At 51.4% G+C, this 15661-nt stretch overlaps 1 gene segment (V, D, J or C); it reads right to left on the bottom strand.

Annotated features, from left to right (window-relative positions):
• Window positions 1-1320: 1320 nt before the first annotated feature.
• LOC128846160 (T cell receptor alpha variable 27-like) lies at window positions 1321-1874 on the bottom strand. The segment is given in 2 exon segments: window positions 1321-1616; window positions 1823-1874. Coding segments are annotated over 2 exon segments (348 nt in total).
• Window positions 1875-15661: the final 13787 nt, after the last annotated feature.

The raw sequence follows: 15661 nt of genomic DNA, 5'->3' as shown, positions 1-15661 counted from the left end.
TTCTTCTGCACCACAAGTCTTGTTAGCTCTCAGGCTGCTGCATGGCCCTCGACATGACAACCGACGTGTCTGTGACAGCTCTGCTGCAGAAAAGCAAATAGTGTTTCCTGATTGATTGTAGATTGTCAGCAGAGCCAAACTTCCTGGCGGAGGTAACCACTGATTGAGTGACAGCACCACCCCACTGGCAGATTGCAATCAGAACTGGCTAAAACGGGGGCCTCCCGCCTGAGCTCCTCAACCTGCTCCCTGCAGAACAGCGCCCCCTAGTGTCCCATTGGGCTCAGCACTAGCTCTCAGGGGAGAGAGACCCATAAAGAGCCCCCACCCTGCTGCCTGCAGCACAGCGCCCCCTAGCAGCCTGCTGGGGCACTGAGGCCAGCCCGGAGTCACCCTCACCATCCCATGAATTATCAGGTGTCCTATCCAAATCCGATGTAAAGACTTCAAGGGACGGAGAATCCCTCACACCCCTAGGCAGGTTGTTCCTATGGTTAACTATCTTCACTGTTAAAAATGTTTGCCTTATTTCTACTTGCTGGCCTTCGGATTCAGAGCTGCTGTTGGTACCATTTATTAACTTTTGATATTATAATAGCACCTAGAAATCCAATTGAGATCAGAGCCTTATTTTGCTGGGCAATGCACGGATATATAGAGACAGTCCCTGCTCTACGAAACTTACAATCTAAATAGAAAAGACAGAGAAAATACTATTAGCCACCTCCATTATATACATGGGGAACTGAAACCCAGGGAGATTAGGGTTGGATTTTTTTCCAAGGTTCCTTTGGGAGTTAAGCACCTAATTCCTATAAAATGCTCTGACAATCTTGGCTCTGGCCTCCTAAGTGACCTTGCACAAGTCGCTTCTTTGTACAGCGCCTAGCACCATCAGACCCAACTGAGCAATGTTTCAGCAGGGATTGGGCAGCGTCATGGGCTGGCCGGCCCTTTGCAGCAAGCGAGCTTCGGCTACCAGCTCACTGATGATAAGACAACATAAGGGCTCATTAGTGATCCCTGCTGGGTGTGATGGGGGTTAATTAGAAGGGCTGCCCCCCGACCCCCAGTTGTGGTGGTGAAGCAGGCGGAGCACTATTTAAATAGGGCGGGGCGCTCGTTACTGAGACGGTCCTGGAGAGAGGTGTGGGGGAGGCCCCCTGTGGGAAGCCCCGTCCCCCCGCCAGCAGCGCTATAAACGCCTGTCCCCGTCTCCCCATTGGGCTCTGTCCCACCCCGCCCTGCGCGCCCCCAGCGCCCCGCAGCCCCTCCCGGGTCACCCCCAGAGTTATTGGACAGGCTGCGCTGCGCCCTGTGTCACTGTGTCTCCACGGCGCAGAGGTAGCGGGCGGTGTCCCCCAGCCGGCAGCCGCGGATGTGCAGGGAGCTCCGCTTCTGCCCCGGATCGTGATCCGCAGTGAAATTCGGTTCTTGTGTCTCGCTCCCCTTACCGAACAGCATCAGCAGGAAAAGGGGCCGCTCCCCGGGAGCCTGCCGGTACCAGTGTAAACTTTGGATAGCGCTGGAGTAAGTGCAGGTCACGGTGCCATTCTGCCCCTCGGAGACACCCCGCCATTCCGGGCTCTGCTCCACAGAGAGCTGCCCGCTGGCCACTGGGAATAACAGAGACAAGGGGGAACCGAGTCAGACACTGCCCCGAGCCACCTGCCCCCGGGAACCACGGAGTGGGGTGGGAAGAAAGTAGAGCAGAGAGAGCGTATCAAATCCATCGGACTCCCTTCTTCCCCACTACACACACAGGCGAATCCAGCCCCAGCTCCCCGCCAGTAACCAGCGGGTCTGTCTCCCCAGCCCTTACCCCACACGTGCATTAGCTGGATCACCCAGCACAGCCCCCGCGGCCTCCCCATCCCTGCGCTCCCTGACAGCCCAGGGCGCAGGACGCTGCTGGGTTCTCCCCTGGGGCTGGCCCGTGTGTTGCGGTCTCCTCTGCTGGAGGGATCGGGCACGTTCTTCTCCCCCCCCCCACCGTGTGCCCAGCCAATCAGCGACCAGCCCCTTCTCTCCCATCTCAGCCGTGTGCCACGGCCTAGAACTCCTCCCGTAGTGCCCTTCACCCTGTGAAAGCTGCCCCCGTGTGGCCAAGTGTATAAGCCAGTGCAGAAATATTCAGTTCTTTTCAAAGGGGAGTCAGGTGCCCAACTCCCATTGACCCCGGTGTCCAAACCTCCTAGGCAGCCTCCGTGAAGAAATGACTCCTCTCAATTATCAATCTAAAGATGTAGGGAGAGATTTCTCCAAAGTACCTAGGGGATTCAGGAGCACAAGTTCCATTAATACTGTCCAATTGATTTTTATTCTTAGAGGTTAAGTCTACAAGAGTCCTTGAGTCTGGCCTCCTGTATAGCTATATCACAAGACACTACATTACATCCAGCTACCCATGTATTGAGCCCAAAACTTGTGTTTGCCTAAAGTATCTTCAAAGGATCACAGAAATGTGGGGCTGGAATTCATCTAGTCCCTCCCCCTGTGCTGAGGCAGGACCAACCTAGATCATCCCTGACTGGTATCCACCTGGTCCTATAAACCTCCATTGATGGGGATTCCCCAACCTCCCTGGGAAGCTTAGTCCAGCCCTTAACTACCCTGAGAGTTCGAGAGTTTTCCCGACTATCTAATCTCAATCTCCCTGCCTGCAGATTTAGCCCATTGCTTCTTGTCCTACCATCGGTGGACATGGACAACAATGATCACCGTCCTCTTTGTAACAGCCCCACATATTTGAAGACTGTTATCAAGTCCGTTCCCCCCCCCCCAAGTCTTCTTTTCTTAAGACCAACCAGACCCAGTTTATTCGTTTTTCCTCATAGGTCAGGTTTTCCAAATCTTATCATTTTTGTTGCTCTTCTCTGGACTCTCTCCAATTTGTCCTCAGCTTTCTAAAAGTGCAGCACCCGGAACTGGACATAGTACTCCAGCTGAGGCATCACCAGTGCTGAGTACAGCAGGAATCACTTTGCAGCTCTTACACATAACACTCTGTTAATGCACCCCAAAATTGTATTAGCCTTTTTCATAACTGCATCACATTATTGGCTGATATTCAACTTGTGATCTCCAATAAGTCCCAGATCTTTTTCAGCACTACAGCCACCTAGGTAGATATTCCCCATTTTGTAGCTGTGCATTCAATTATTTTCCTTCCTAAACAAAGTATTTTGCACTTCCTTTATTGACTTTCATCTTGTTGATTTCAGACCAATCTCTAATTTGTCACGGTCATTTTGAATTTTAAGCCTGTCCTCCAAAGTGCTTACAAACTCTTTCAGCATGGCATCATCTGCAAATTTTATAAGCACATGCTCCACTCCGTTATCCACGTCATCAATAAAATATTGAATATGACTGGACCCAGGACTGACCCCCATGGGACCCCACTAGATACGCCCTCCCAGTCTGACAGAAAACCATTGATGACTACTCTTTGAATATAGGTTTCAGAGTAGCAGCCGTGTTAGTCTGTATCCACAAAAAGAACAGGAGTACTTGTGGCACCTTAGAGACTAACAAATTTATTAGAGCATAAGCTTTCGTGGACTACAGCCCACTTCTTTGGCTGTAGTCCACGAAAGCTTATGCTCTAATAAATTTGTTAGTCTCTAAGGTGCCACAAGTACTCCTGTTCTTTCTTTGAATATAGTCTTTCAACCAGTTTTGCACCCACTTCATAGTAGTTTCATGTAGACGAGGTTTCCCTAGTTTGCTTATAAGAAAAACATGTGGGATTGTCTCAAAGACCTGACTAAAATCCAGATATACCATGTCTACATCTTCTCTCAATCCATTAGGCCAGGGGTTCTCAACCCTGGGCCGCGGCTTGTTCAGGGTAAGTCCCTGGTGGGCCGCGAGACACTTTGTTTACCTGAGCGTCCACAGGTTTGGCCGCTCACAGCTTTCACTGGCCGCGGTTCGCTGTTCCTGGCTAATGGGAGCTGCTGGAAGCAGTGCAGGCCAGGCCACCACTTCCCGCAGCTCCCATTCACTGGGAACGGTGAACCGTGGCCACTGGGAGTTGCAAGCGGCCGTGCCTGCGGATGGTCAGGTAAACAAAGCGTCTCGCGGCCCACCAGGGTCTTACCCTGAACAAGCCACAGACCAAGTTTGAGAGCCCCTGCATTAGGCTACTAACCCTTTCAAAGAAAGGCAGCCAATCTTGGGTTGAAGGCATCAATAGATAGAGAATTTGCCACTTCCCTTGGTAGTTTGTGCCAGTGGTTAATCATCCTCAATGTTTTGAGGGTTTTTTATGCTTAATTTGAATTTGGCTGGCTTCAGCTTCCAGACATATTGGTTCCTGTTGTGCCTTTCTCCACTAGATTAAACAGCCCATTTAGAACCAGGAATGTTCTCCCCAGGAAGGTTCTTACACTCCATAAACAAATCATCGCTTAATCTTTTTGATTAAACTGAGTGAGTCTTTAAGTCTCACACTGGTTGGCATTTTCTCCAGCTTTTGAATAATTTTTGTGGCTCTTGTGGCACCTTCTCAAAATTTTCAACATCCTTTTAAAATGTGGATATCAGAAGTGGCCACTGTATTCCAGCCTTGGTGTCAGCAATGCCGTACACAGAGGTAAAATCGCCTCTACTTCTACTCACTACTCCCCTGTTTATACATCCAAGGACCATATTAGCTCTCTTGTGCCACAGCTTTGCACTGGGAGCTCAGGTTCAGTTCCTTGCTACTACACATCACAAATTCTTCATGGGACTTCAGGAAGTTTCTACATCGTCTCCTGTTTCAGGTCACACACAGCTCTGCTTGGAGGAGGTTGTGTTCGTTTTCTTTTATTTCAGGGGAAAACAGGGGTGGCTATGACTTATCACAGGAGAGTTTAGTGAAATGGGGAGCTTTTTCCCGCATTCCCTAATAAATATACATTTGAGGACCATTATGATCATCTGGTCTGATCCCCTGCATAGCACAGGCATCTAGTACGGAGGCTAACATCCCGGTGAGGCTGTAGAGAAGCAGCTGCTAAGTTTGCCAGCCCCCTTGTTAATAAATGTGGCTAGAGCCCAGCTGCAGAGCTTTTGCATCACCTGGGAACTGCCCTGTGTCACGGTGTCTCCGCTGCACAGAAGGAGCTGGCTGCATCTCCGAGCGTGGAGTTGTTGCTGATATGCAGGTAGCTCAGCTTCTTGTCTGGAAAGAGTTGTGCTGTGAAATTCCTCCCTGTGCGGTGTTCTCATCCTGATACAGCATCAGGAGGAAGGCAGGGCTCTGCCCTGGGGGCTGTCTGAACCAATGCAACTGGACAGGACCAGAGCCTGGTATTGGCAGGAGATCCTGCTGCTCTGCCCTTCCAAAGTGACCACCGACGTGTCCTGATGCACCTCCACTTGGCAGCTCCTCCCTGGGTACAAAAGAGAAAATAAATCCAAGATATTACAGAAACCAAGGATCATCTCATGTTACTGATTACGAACCACCTCCGAGCTGGTGTCAATCGGCCATAGCTCCATTGATAGGTCAATGGGCCAGGTCCCCAGCTGGTGCAAATCAGACATAGCTCCAATGGAAACTTGCATCGTTACTTAGAGCTGATGATTTTTCCTTATCATGAATAATAGGGGACAACCCCAGAGATAGACTAGAATCATAGGACTGGAGGAACATTGAGAGGTCATCTAGTCCAATCCCCTGCACTCATAGCAGGACCAAGCACCATCTAGACCATCCCTGACAGGTGTTTGTCTAACCTGCTCTTAAAAATCTCCAATGATGGAGATTCCACAACCTCCATTGGCAATTTATTCCAGTGGTTAAAATAAATGCTATTACACTCAGCATCTGGTTTCCCTAGTGCCACCCGCGCTCACGGCATACGTCACTACCAGCAGGGAGAACGGCTATGCACTGTAGCTAGGCAGAAAAACTGGGCAGCGAGGTTCCGAAGATCAATTCCCCCACCACCACCACCACCGCACCCCGAAATTTCAAGGCTTCAGACCAAGATCTGCAAAACTTTATTTCCTGATCTTCCTGAGATCAGAGGAAAGCCCAGGGTGCAATCTATCCACTGCTTCTGCACTTTGGGTAACATTTTCAAAAGTACCTACGTCATTTAGTATCCTAAATCCCATTGACTATCAGAGGCTCAGGTTGCTAAGGGCCTGGTTTTAAAGGTATTTAAGCACCTAAAGAAGCAGATCAGCATTGAGCGGGATTTTCAAAAGCATGTAGGAACTTTATTAACAGGACTTAGTCACCTAAGCACTTTTGAAAATTCCACCAGGCACCTATCTCCATCTTTAGGCAACTAAATACTTTTACAAACATGCCCCTAAGCCCTTTCTGAAAAGGGGCTCCTAACCCACTTAGGCACTTTTGGAAATTGTACTCTTTGATCCTCCTGCTGGGATTTTCAAAGGACCCCAAGGAGTTAGGTGCACAACTCTTAGGCACCTTTGACAATACCAGCCTACAGTTTTTGCACAGGCTGGGGTGCCCTTTGTGCCAATGTGCCTCCACTGCACAGAAGTAGGTGGCTGTGTCCAGGGCCGGTGCTACCATTAAGGCAAAGTAGGCGGTTGCCTAGGGCGGCAAGATTTGGGGGTGCCAAAAAGCGGTGCCCCCAATTTTTTTTTACAGCATTCTCTGCTATGCCCCCTCCCCGAGCGCACAGTCACCGCTCCACTTCTCCCGCCTCCCAGGCTTGCGGCGCCAATCAGCTGTTTGGCGCCACAAGCCTGGGAGGGGAGGAGAATTAGAGCGGGGGCGGCATGCTCGGGGAGGAGGTGGAGCAGAGGTGAGCTCGGGTGGGGAGCTGCCGCACGGCTCCCCGGGGAGCTGCCCGGGGGGGCGCCTCAGGGCAGGGGGGAGAGCTTCCGCGGGGGGGCACCTCAGGGCGGAGGTGGGGCGGGGAGCTGCTGCAGGGCTGGGGGGGGGCGCAAGGTGGAAGTTTCGCTTATGGCGCGAAACTTCCTTGCACCAGCCCTGGCTGCGTCTTGCAGCTGCACCCGGTGATGTTCAGGTAGCTGTGCTTCTCTGTGGTCCGGAGCTCAGCTCTGAGATTCAGCCCCCACGTGGCACGCTCGTCCTTGTACAAAACCCCCAGGAGGGCGGGGCTTTCCCCTGGGGCCTGGCGGTACCACTGCGCATTTCTCACCATGCCGGAGTAACTGCAGGTCAGGCTGGAGTCCTGTCCTTCAGAGCCGCTCAGGGACAGCGGGATCTGCCCCACACCAACCTGCCAACTTACACCTAGTGGGAACGAGAATTTATATTTATAAACAGAATGATCAATGAATCAGGTCCCTCCATCATCCCTGAATCCCAGGAGAACAGAAGAACGCATCATTTTCACATTATTCTGGCATTCATCACCTCCCCTGGGTTAAGATTTACAAAAGTGATTCGTGATTCTTGGGTGCCCAACGCGAGACACTGTAAAGAGTCTGATGATCAGAGCCTGTGTCCCCAGCCAGCCAGAAAAGAGCGACAGGAATGATTTGAGGTGACTTTAAGACTGTGATACCAAAAATGACAGCTCGTGGGATTTCAGTGCGATCTGTAGTCTAGGCTAATTAGCCTGTAAGGTCTCTGGGAAAGGGAATCTCCTGTCCCGTGTTTGGGCAGCAACTGGCTCAGTAGGGTCCTGGTTCATGGCTCCGGCTCCTGGGCACTGGGGTAATACAAATACTAGTACTTGTGGCACTTTAGAGACTAACAAATTTATTAGAGCATAAGCTTTCGTGGGCTACAGCCCACTTCTTCGGATGCATATAGAGTGGGCTGAAGTCCGCGAAAGCTTATGCTCTAATAAATTTGTTAGTCTCTAAAGTGCCACAAGTACTCCTGTTCTTTTTGCGGATACAGACTAACACAGCTGCTACTCTCAAACAAATACTAGTGACTTCTGATTTCAGCTCAGGAACATCAGTTATTGGGCAATGCTCTAGCGTGTGACTACAGGAATGATTTAAGCCATTCTTGTAATAATTTTTAAAAGGTAACTTTATCCCAGTCTCTCTGCATCTAGGTGGGAAGGAGATTTCTGAGTAACTGGCTCTTTAATATAGCAGACAAAGGCATGACAAGAGCCGATGGAGGGGCTGAAGCTAGAGAAATTCAGGCAAGAGATAAGGTGCCACCTCTGAAATGGTGATTAGCCATTGGAGCAACTTACCTAAGGAAGTGGGTGGATTCTGCAGCTTGGAGTCTTTAGATCAAGACTGGATGTCTTTCTCCAGCTCGGCACAGAGCATGGGCCCAATCCAGGAATCACTGGGGAAATTGCCTGGGGCGCAGGGCGTCAAACTAAATGATCTCAATGTTCCCTTCTGCCTTAAAATCTATGAAACTGAGGCACCCAGACTCAGTCGTCACGCCTGAGAATCTTGGCTCCCGTTATTATCAAGGGGTTTAAACAGCCACGGGACTTACAGTAAAGACTAATGACCAGGATCACTAGTAGGGCCCCAGGACACCTCTTCCTTGCGCTGCCCCTCATTTCTGTGACCCGTGACCTAGAAGGTGTGACGAAGTGGGGGGTTTTCTTGTTTTCTGTGGAGTTTCAATGATTTGCATGCGGAGGGGGTGGGACTCAGTTTCCTGGGTATTACTGGTTTAACGAGGGGAGGGGAGAGGGATTGTGTTTTGCAGAGGACTGGAGAGAGGACTTGGGGACCCAGCCGATGGCCTGGAAGATGGATACCCCAGCGACCGGTGACCTGGCGACCTGGTGACCCGGAGGCCCAGCTGAGGAGACGCAGCCGGTTCTGGCCAGTGGGAGGACAATGGGCTGCAGAGTGAGGACCCAGTGACCTAACCAGCCGGTTCCAGCCAGAGGACAGAAGCGAGGAGAGGAGGCCCCAGTTTACGACCCTGTTTACCTGGAGAGAAGACAATGGACAGAGGCAGGGCCTGGGGCCAGTGATCTCAGATGCCCAGCTGGGAGCAGGGGGGCTCTGGGCTGGAGAGGGGTTGCAGGCAGAGCTCACCTGGATGCAGAGAGACTGGGGTGTGCTGGGCTGAGGGAGGCCAGGCCTGAGGCCCTGAGAGTTTCCTGTGCTGTGTTCAACTCTCAATAAACTCTCCTGTTTTATGCTGGCTGAGAGTCACTCCGGTCTAGAGAACAGGGTGGCATCAACTCCTTTGGGGGTGGAGGCCCGGGGGGTCCAGAGCGAGTGGACTCCCTGAGGGGGTCCACGGCAGAGACAGACATGCTAGGGCTCCGAGAGGTGCGGCTCCAGGAGGTGGAGGGGCCTGACCCCAAGAGAGAGTGGACCCCCGAGAAGGGCTTTCTCACTAAAAGGGGCACCCCCCACGGACCGCACGGGACCAAGAGTGGGCCCGATCTGTGAGTCCGTGACAGAAGGGTTCCTGGCTCCTCGTGTATTTATCACCTGCAGGCTTCTCCATCCTCTCCTGGAGCTTTCTTAATCTATTTGCATTTCTCCTGCTTGAGAGGCAAGACACCTCTGCTCTCGCCCTATCAGCAGCAAGGCCCTTCCCTCCCAGACAAAATACAGACTCACTGCAGAGACCTATGCAATTACTTTCTTCTCCAATACACTCCTTTCAAGGCGCAACACGGCCCCCCAGCAGTTACAGTTTTTGAACAGGAGGGTGGCCACTTTGTTTCACTGTGTCTCCACAGCGCAGAAATAGCCGGCTGAGTCGGCGAGCTGAGAACCGTCGATGTGTAGATGGCTCCGTCTCTCCCTTTTCAAGAGCTCGGCTATGAAATTTGGCCCCTGGGTAATATTCCCATCCTCATACAGGCTCAGCAGCAAGGCAGGACTTTCCCCAGGAAACTGTCTGTACCAATGTACGTTGGACACTGTTCCTGAGTAGCTGCAGGTCAGAATGGAGATCTCCCCTTCGGATCTGGTCAGAGATGGAGGACTCTGATCCACTTTAATTTGGCAGCTCACCCCTGTAGACAAAGGCAAATGGAGAAGCAACAGATGAGCTTGTTCAGTTCTCATCAGCCCCTCATCTTCCCCAGTGGTTGCTCCTTATCACTGTTTCTTCTTCAGCCAAAATAAATCAGAATCTCTTAATATTCTGGGTCTTGGTGTAAACCTGTGTGGCTCCATCAAAGTCTACGCACCTACTCCGATAAGCAGCAGCTGAGTGCCGGCTCCATTCTTGTGATATTCAGCACAGTATCTCCTGGAGAATGGAGAGGCCTCTTGGGTCGTCAGGGACTAGAACTGCTCCGGGGAACTGAGGCACCGAGCGATCAGGGAGGGGGTTTCCACAGGAGCCAGGAACTCAACGCATATTGCAGTTTCAATGGGATTCGGGCACCTGACTCTTTTGGTCTCCTTCCAAAATCCAAGCCTAAATCACTTGCCCAAGGTCAGGTCTCTGGCGGAGCCAGGAAATGAGCTCACGTCTAGTGGCTGAAGCACCAGATCTTCCTCATCCCCACATTATTATTATCTCAATACTGGAGTAACTCAGTGCAACTCTGTGACCTGTTCATTGCGCAGGAGGTCAGATTAGATCCTTACCGGCATTAAACTCCATGAATTACTATTAAGCACCTGGAGACCCAGCCGAGATCAGAGCCCCTCGTGCCAGGCACTGTAGAGACACAGAATAAAAGACAATTCCTGTCCCCCAGAGCTCAACAGACAAAACCTCCACAACCCTACAAAAGAACTGAACTGAGCTGGGGGAGGGGCGTTGTGCCGGACGCTGAAGAGACCCCCAGGAACTGAGATCCCTGTTACGCCGGGCACTGCACAGACACAGTGTGGAAAAGCCCCCGCCCTGATGAGCTCACAGTCTAGACAGACAAACTCCCCCTAGACTTACAGTAGAACTGAATGGACAGTATCACTGACAAGGCTGTCAGCTGCCTCTCCATTGCTGCTCCGGGTTACCCCTCAGCGCACTGAGGCCAAGGGATGGTGCTTTCCCCGGCCTCCAGGACAGCGATGCAGAATCTGTCTGCAGCCCTCTTTGCTGGAGGGATCAGACACATTAATGAGCCCAGCCAATCAGGGACAAACCCCTAGTCTCAAAAAAATAGAACCATGCCCTGGAGTAACCCTTTGCCTCTGATGTCTTAGGGGAAAAGCTGCCCTCTGCCAGGCACAGAGACAATAGACAGGTGCAACTGTATTAACCTCAATCTCCTTCCTCTTCGTTAGAAATGCTGCCCCCTCCTGGCCAGAGACGTACACATTGAAGTGAATCCCCCTGTGGTTGTCACTGTTGGTATATTTTGTGTCGGTGTTAAATAGTTCCCTTTTTGCTGGGTTTAACACTCTGACTTGCCTCCCCCTGGACAAAGAGGTGATCCCCAGAGCTGGACATCATGGGAATGGGCAGTGCCAGCTATGCACAAACACTCTGCCGCTGTCTCAGCCTTGTCTTGTAGAGGCGCAGTCTGTGGCAATCGGTCAGTCTCAGCTTAATCCTCAGTGTCTAATGCTGCCCCAAGAAAGGGGGCTATTTTGTGCCACAGTGATCGTTCTTTCTAATGTATCTCCATTTCTGTTTCTTATGCCTGTCTCTCTCTCTCCCTATGTATCTATAAATCCACCCATCACTTTTCTTTCTTTCTTTCTTTGCATTTGTTTTTATATTTTATCTTTTAGTTTTCTTCCTCCCTCCAAACCTTCAGGCTCCTTAGATCATGGGTTCTCAACCAGGAGTGTGCCTACCTTTGGGGGTACACAGATGTCTTCCTGGGGGTACATCAATTAATCTAGCTACCTGCCTAGCTACTTGTCTACATGCTACCTAAAAAGCGCCAGCAAAGTTGGTACAAACTAAAATTTCATCAGACAATGACTTCTTTATACTGCTCTATATACTATATATTGAAATGTAGGTACAATATTTATATTCCAGTTGATTTATTTTACAATTATATGGTAAAAATGAGAAAGTCAATATTTGTTCAGTACTAGTATGACTGGGACACTTCTGTATTTTTAGGTCTGATTTTGTAAACAAGTAGTTTTTAAATCCTCAGTGTCTAATGCTCCCCCAAGAAAGGGGGCTATTTTGTGCCACTGGAGTATCTTACGTATCTCCATTTCTGTTTCTAATGCCTGGCTGTCTGTCTCTCTCCCTATGTATCTATAAATCCACCCATCTCTTTTTTCTTCTTTTTTTTCTTTCTTTTCTCCCTGTTCATTTGTTTTTATATTTTATCTTTTCATTTCCTTCTTCCCTCCAAACCTTCAGGCTCCTTAGATCAGTGGTTCTCAACCAGGGGCACATGAGAAAGTCGGCAATCATTCAGTAACAGTGTGGCTGACACATCTGTAGTTTTATGTCTTATTTTTGTAAGCAAGTAGTTTTTAAGTGAGGTGAAACTTGGGGGTACGCCAGACAAATCCGACTCCTGAAAGGGGAACACTAGTCTGGAAAGGTTAAGAGCCACTGTCTTAGGCGTCCTTACCAAGGAGGTATCCCGCAAGTGCATTCCCTCCTCAGCCTCTCTGTCTCAGCTCCGGACCTGTGCGATGGGGATCCTCGCACTGCCCTGCCTCACCAGGGTGCTGGGGGCTGACCGTGTCAAGGAAGGCGAAGCACGCTCAGAGATGTTCTGTGGAAGAAGTAGGTGGCGTTGTCCCGCCAGCCAGCCTGACAGTTACCCTCCAGCTGGGGAGTTTTTGCACAGGCTGCCAGTGCTCCTGTGTCACCGTGTCGCCACGGCGCAGAAGTAGGTGGCTGCGTCTCCCAGCTGTGATTCTCGGATGTGCAGCGAGCTCAGCCGCTTCCCCTTGTCCAGCTCCGCGGTGAGGTTGGGCTCCTTGGTTTGTTTCCCATCGGACACCAGAATCAGCAGGGAGACAGGCTGGTCTCCGGGAAGCTGCCTGAACCACTGCAAACTCCAGAAATTGCTCATCGTGTAGTGGCAAGAGATGCTGCCGTTCTGCCCTTCCCAAGTGACCGCAGACAGGTTCTGGTGCACCTCGGCCTGGCAGCTCCCCCCTGTGGGCAGAAGGCAAAAGACACATCCCATAGATATCAGGGCATCTCTGCCCCATTCACACACTGGCCGGATGCAAAGCCCGGGGGAGTTTCTCTTCATTTCCAGGGGCTTTGCATCTGGCCCACCACTGCTATTTTCCTAAATTGCTATATTCCTAGATTGCTATAATCTGGGGTTAGGGGTTGGGTTTAGGGGGTTAGCCCTAGATTATTGCTGGCTGTGAAGTTCCCAAAGGGACAATAAGAGACAGCCCCTACCCCAAAGAGTTTACAGATTAAATTGCTAAGCAACGGGTGGGAGGGGAAACTGAGGCACAGAAAGGGGAAGGAAATCCAGCAGGCCAGAGCTGGGGATTGAACCCAGGAGTCCTGTATCCCCATCCAGTACAGAGAACAGTGCCTGGCTAGCAAAGCAAAGGGAAAGTCAGGGAATTAGTCCTCGTCTCTTATATCCACCATCACGTTCAGCATCTTCTGTCGTGTTTCCTGCCCCCAGACTTACAGGGAATGTTCACCACCAGTAGCAGCAGGCGTGGGAACAGCTGCCAGGGTCTCCCCATTTTCCCTCAGCGAAGAAGTTGTCTAGCCGGGTGTTCCCCGTTCAGTACAAAAGGTTCACTCCCCTCACGGTAGATTTACTTCTCCCTCTGGGGCAAATTTACCAGCTCCGCCTCCTGAACTAGGAGCCTCTTTCGTACCCGCAGCAGCAGCTCCGGGTGGCCTAAGACAGCCAGGAAATGAGTCCCAGGGAGTCACTTTGTAGAACTGCTCTGAGCAAGTGGGTGCTGTGAGTGGGCGGAGCCTGGCTTCTAGACACAGGTGGGTTGTGGGGAGGAGCGGGGGCTGTGGTGGCAGCTTGAGTGATGGGTGGAATTTGGAGAGGGCACGGGCCTTGGATGGGCGCGGGCTGTCGGCCTGGCTTAAATTGGGCTGAAATCTGACTCACAATCTGAAGGTTACCTGCCCCTCCCCCTCCTCAAATTTGCCCCTTGATAATAGAAACACTCTTTGCTCTGAATTCAGAGGGACATGGGTACAGGAACCAGCCTGTTCACATCTCACTCGTTGTGCCCATCGGACTTGTCCATTCTCAACAGCAGGTTCCCCCGGCTCTCTTCGGCAGAGATTCCAAAGGGGACTAAGGGAGTTGGGTGCTCAGCTCTTTTATGCCTCTTTGAAATGTGCATCCCTGCTGGGCCTGACTGGCCCCCGGGACTACAGCCAGAGGCAGCCACATTGCCTATATTATATTGGTGCCACAAACTGCTGAAGAGGATGAGCCTTTTCCCTCCCCTGAAATGTAACCCCAGTGAAAGTATGGTAATGAAATGGGCGACAGGGGATGGATCACTCGGTGATTACAAGTTCTGTTCATTCCCTCTGGGGCACCTGGCACTGGCCACTGTCCGGAGACAGAACACTGGGCTAGATGGACCTTTGGTGTGACCCAGTCTGGCCGTTCTTATGTTCTTCAGTAGATTTCACGTGTCTAGATGAATAATCCGCAAGTACAAGTGTTGCAGACTACTTATACCCAAGGAAGTGATGTTTTCTGTTGTGTCGGGAATGACCGCGATTTCTTCAAAACTAGCTTATATTTGAGTGTTTGGTTACTAGAATATGGAGGAAGGAAAATGTCTCTTCTCGTTCTCTGCAGTCTTCATGCTTCATTATCAAGCTCCCTCGCTTTCCTGACCCAGTGTCTAAATAGCTAGCTAGATTTCCTGCTGCACGTCTGTCTGTGCAACCATTTAGCCACGCTGCCCGCTGCTTTGTCCATCCCTCCCTCTTGCTGCACTATCTGTCTATCCTGACACTCATCTCGGTGGCATGTGAGTGCAGATAGTAAAAACATTTCACACATAGCTCCCGAGGGCTCTACAAGTCTTTGCACGTACGCTCACACATACCCACCTCCCTGACAGGCTGCAGTGGATTTAGTACTAGTGCAAGTACACAGCTGAGGGCCCAGGCTGGGGAAGCGGAGAGAACGATAGTGGTGTCCAAGGACCTGGTGAAGGAATCTCCCTGTTCAGAGCCACCCATGATCCTTAATATCATGAACTGCGGGGAGCTGCCTGGGAACTGCTGGTAGCAATGCATGCTCTGCTCTCTCCCTGGTAACTGGAGCTGAACCTACTCTCCCTCACTGAGTGACGCCCGTGTGGGGAAAACAGGGCGAGGGAGGCCAACGGAGGTCACGCCCAGGGAGGGGCGGGCGTTTGGCTGGAAGTCCCCTTACAGTGGAGAGTTAAAGATGAGCCAGTAGGAAGCAGATGGAGTTTTACAAACCGCAGGCGTCTCTGTTGTGCTCAGTGGAGCTGACCACGAAGAGATGGGACTGGCGTAAACGCAGTTCTTTGCTTTTAAATACCAAGGGACGCCAAGCTCTTAAATCCTGCCTGAGTACGAGAGGGGAAGTGTGTGTGAGAGAGAGAATAACAAAGACTGAGTACAAAAGGGTGTAGGGCTGGTTAGGGGAGGGGGTCATGGCGCAGCCCCCACTTCCTATCTGCCCCCCCCCGACTCCTGTCCCATCCAACCCCTCCTGTTCCCTGACGGCCTCTCTGGGACCCCTGCCCCATCCACACACCCCTGCTCCCTGACCGCCCCTGGACCCCCACTGCCCCATCCAACCCCCCCTCCTTCCTGACTGCCCCCCCCGGGACCCCTGCCCCCATTCAACACCCTGCCCCTGACTGCCCCCTCCCACCCCATCCACAC

The sequence above is a fragment of the Malaclemys terrapin genome, chromosome 12, assembly GCF_027887155.1.
Source record: "Malaclemys terrapin pileata isolate rMalTer1 chromosome 12, rMalTer1.hap1, whole genome shotgun sequence".
Classification (NCBI taxonomy): Eukaryota; Metazoa; Chordata; order Testudines; family Emydidae; genus Malaclemys; species Malaclemys terrapin.
Note: the sequence above shows the minus strand (reverse complement) of the source record. Positions and strands in the feature narration are given on the sequence as shown.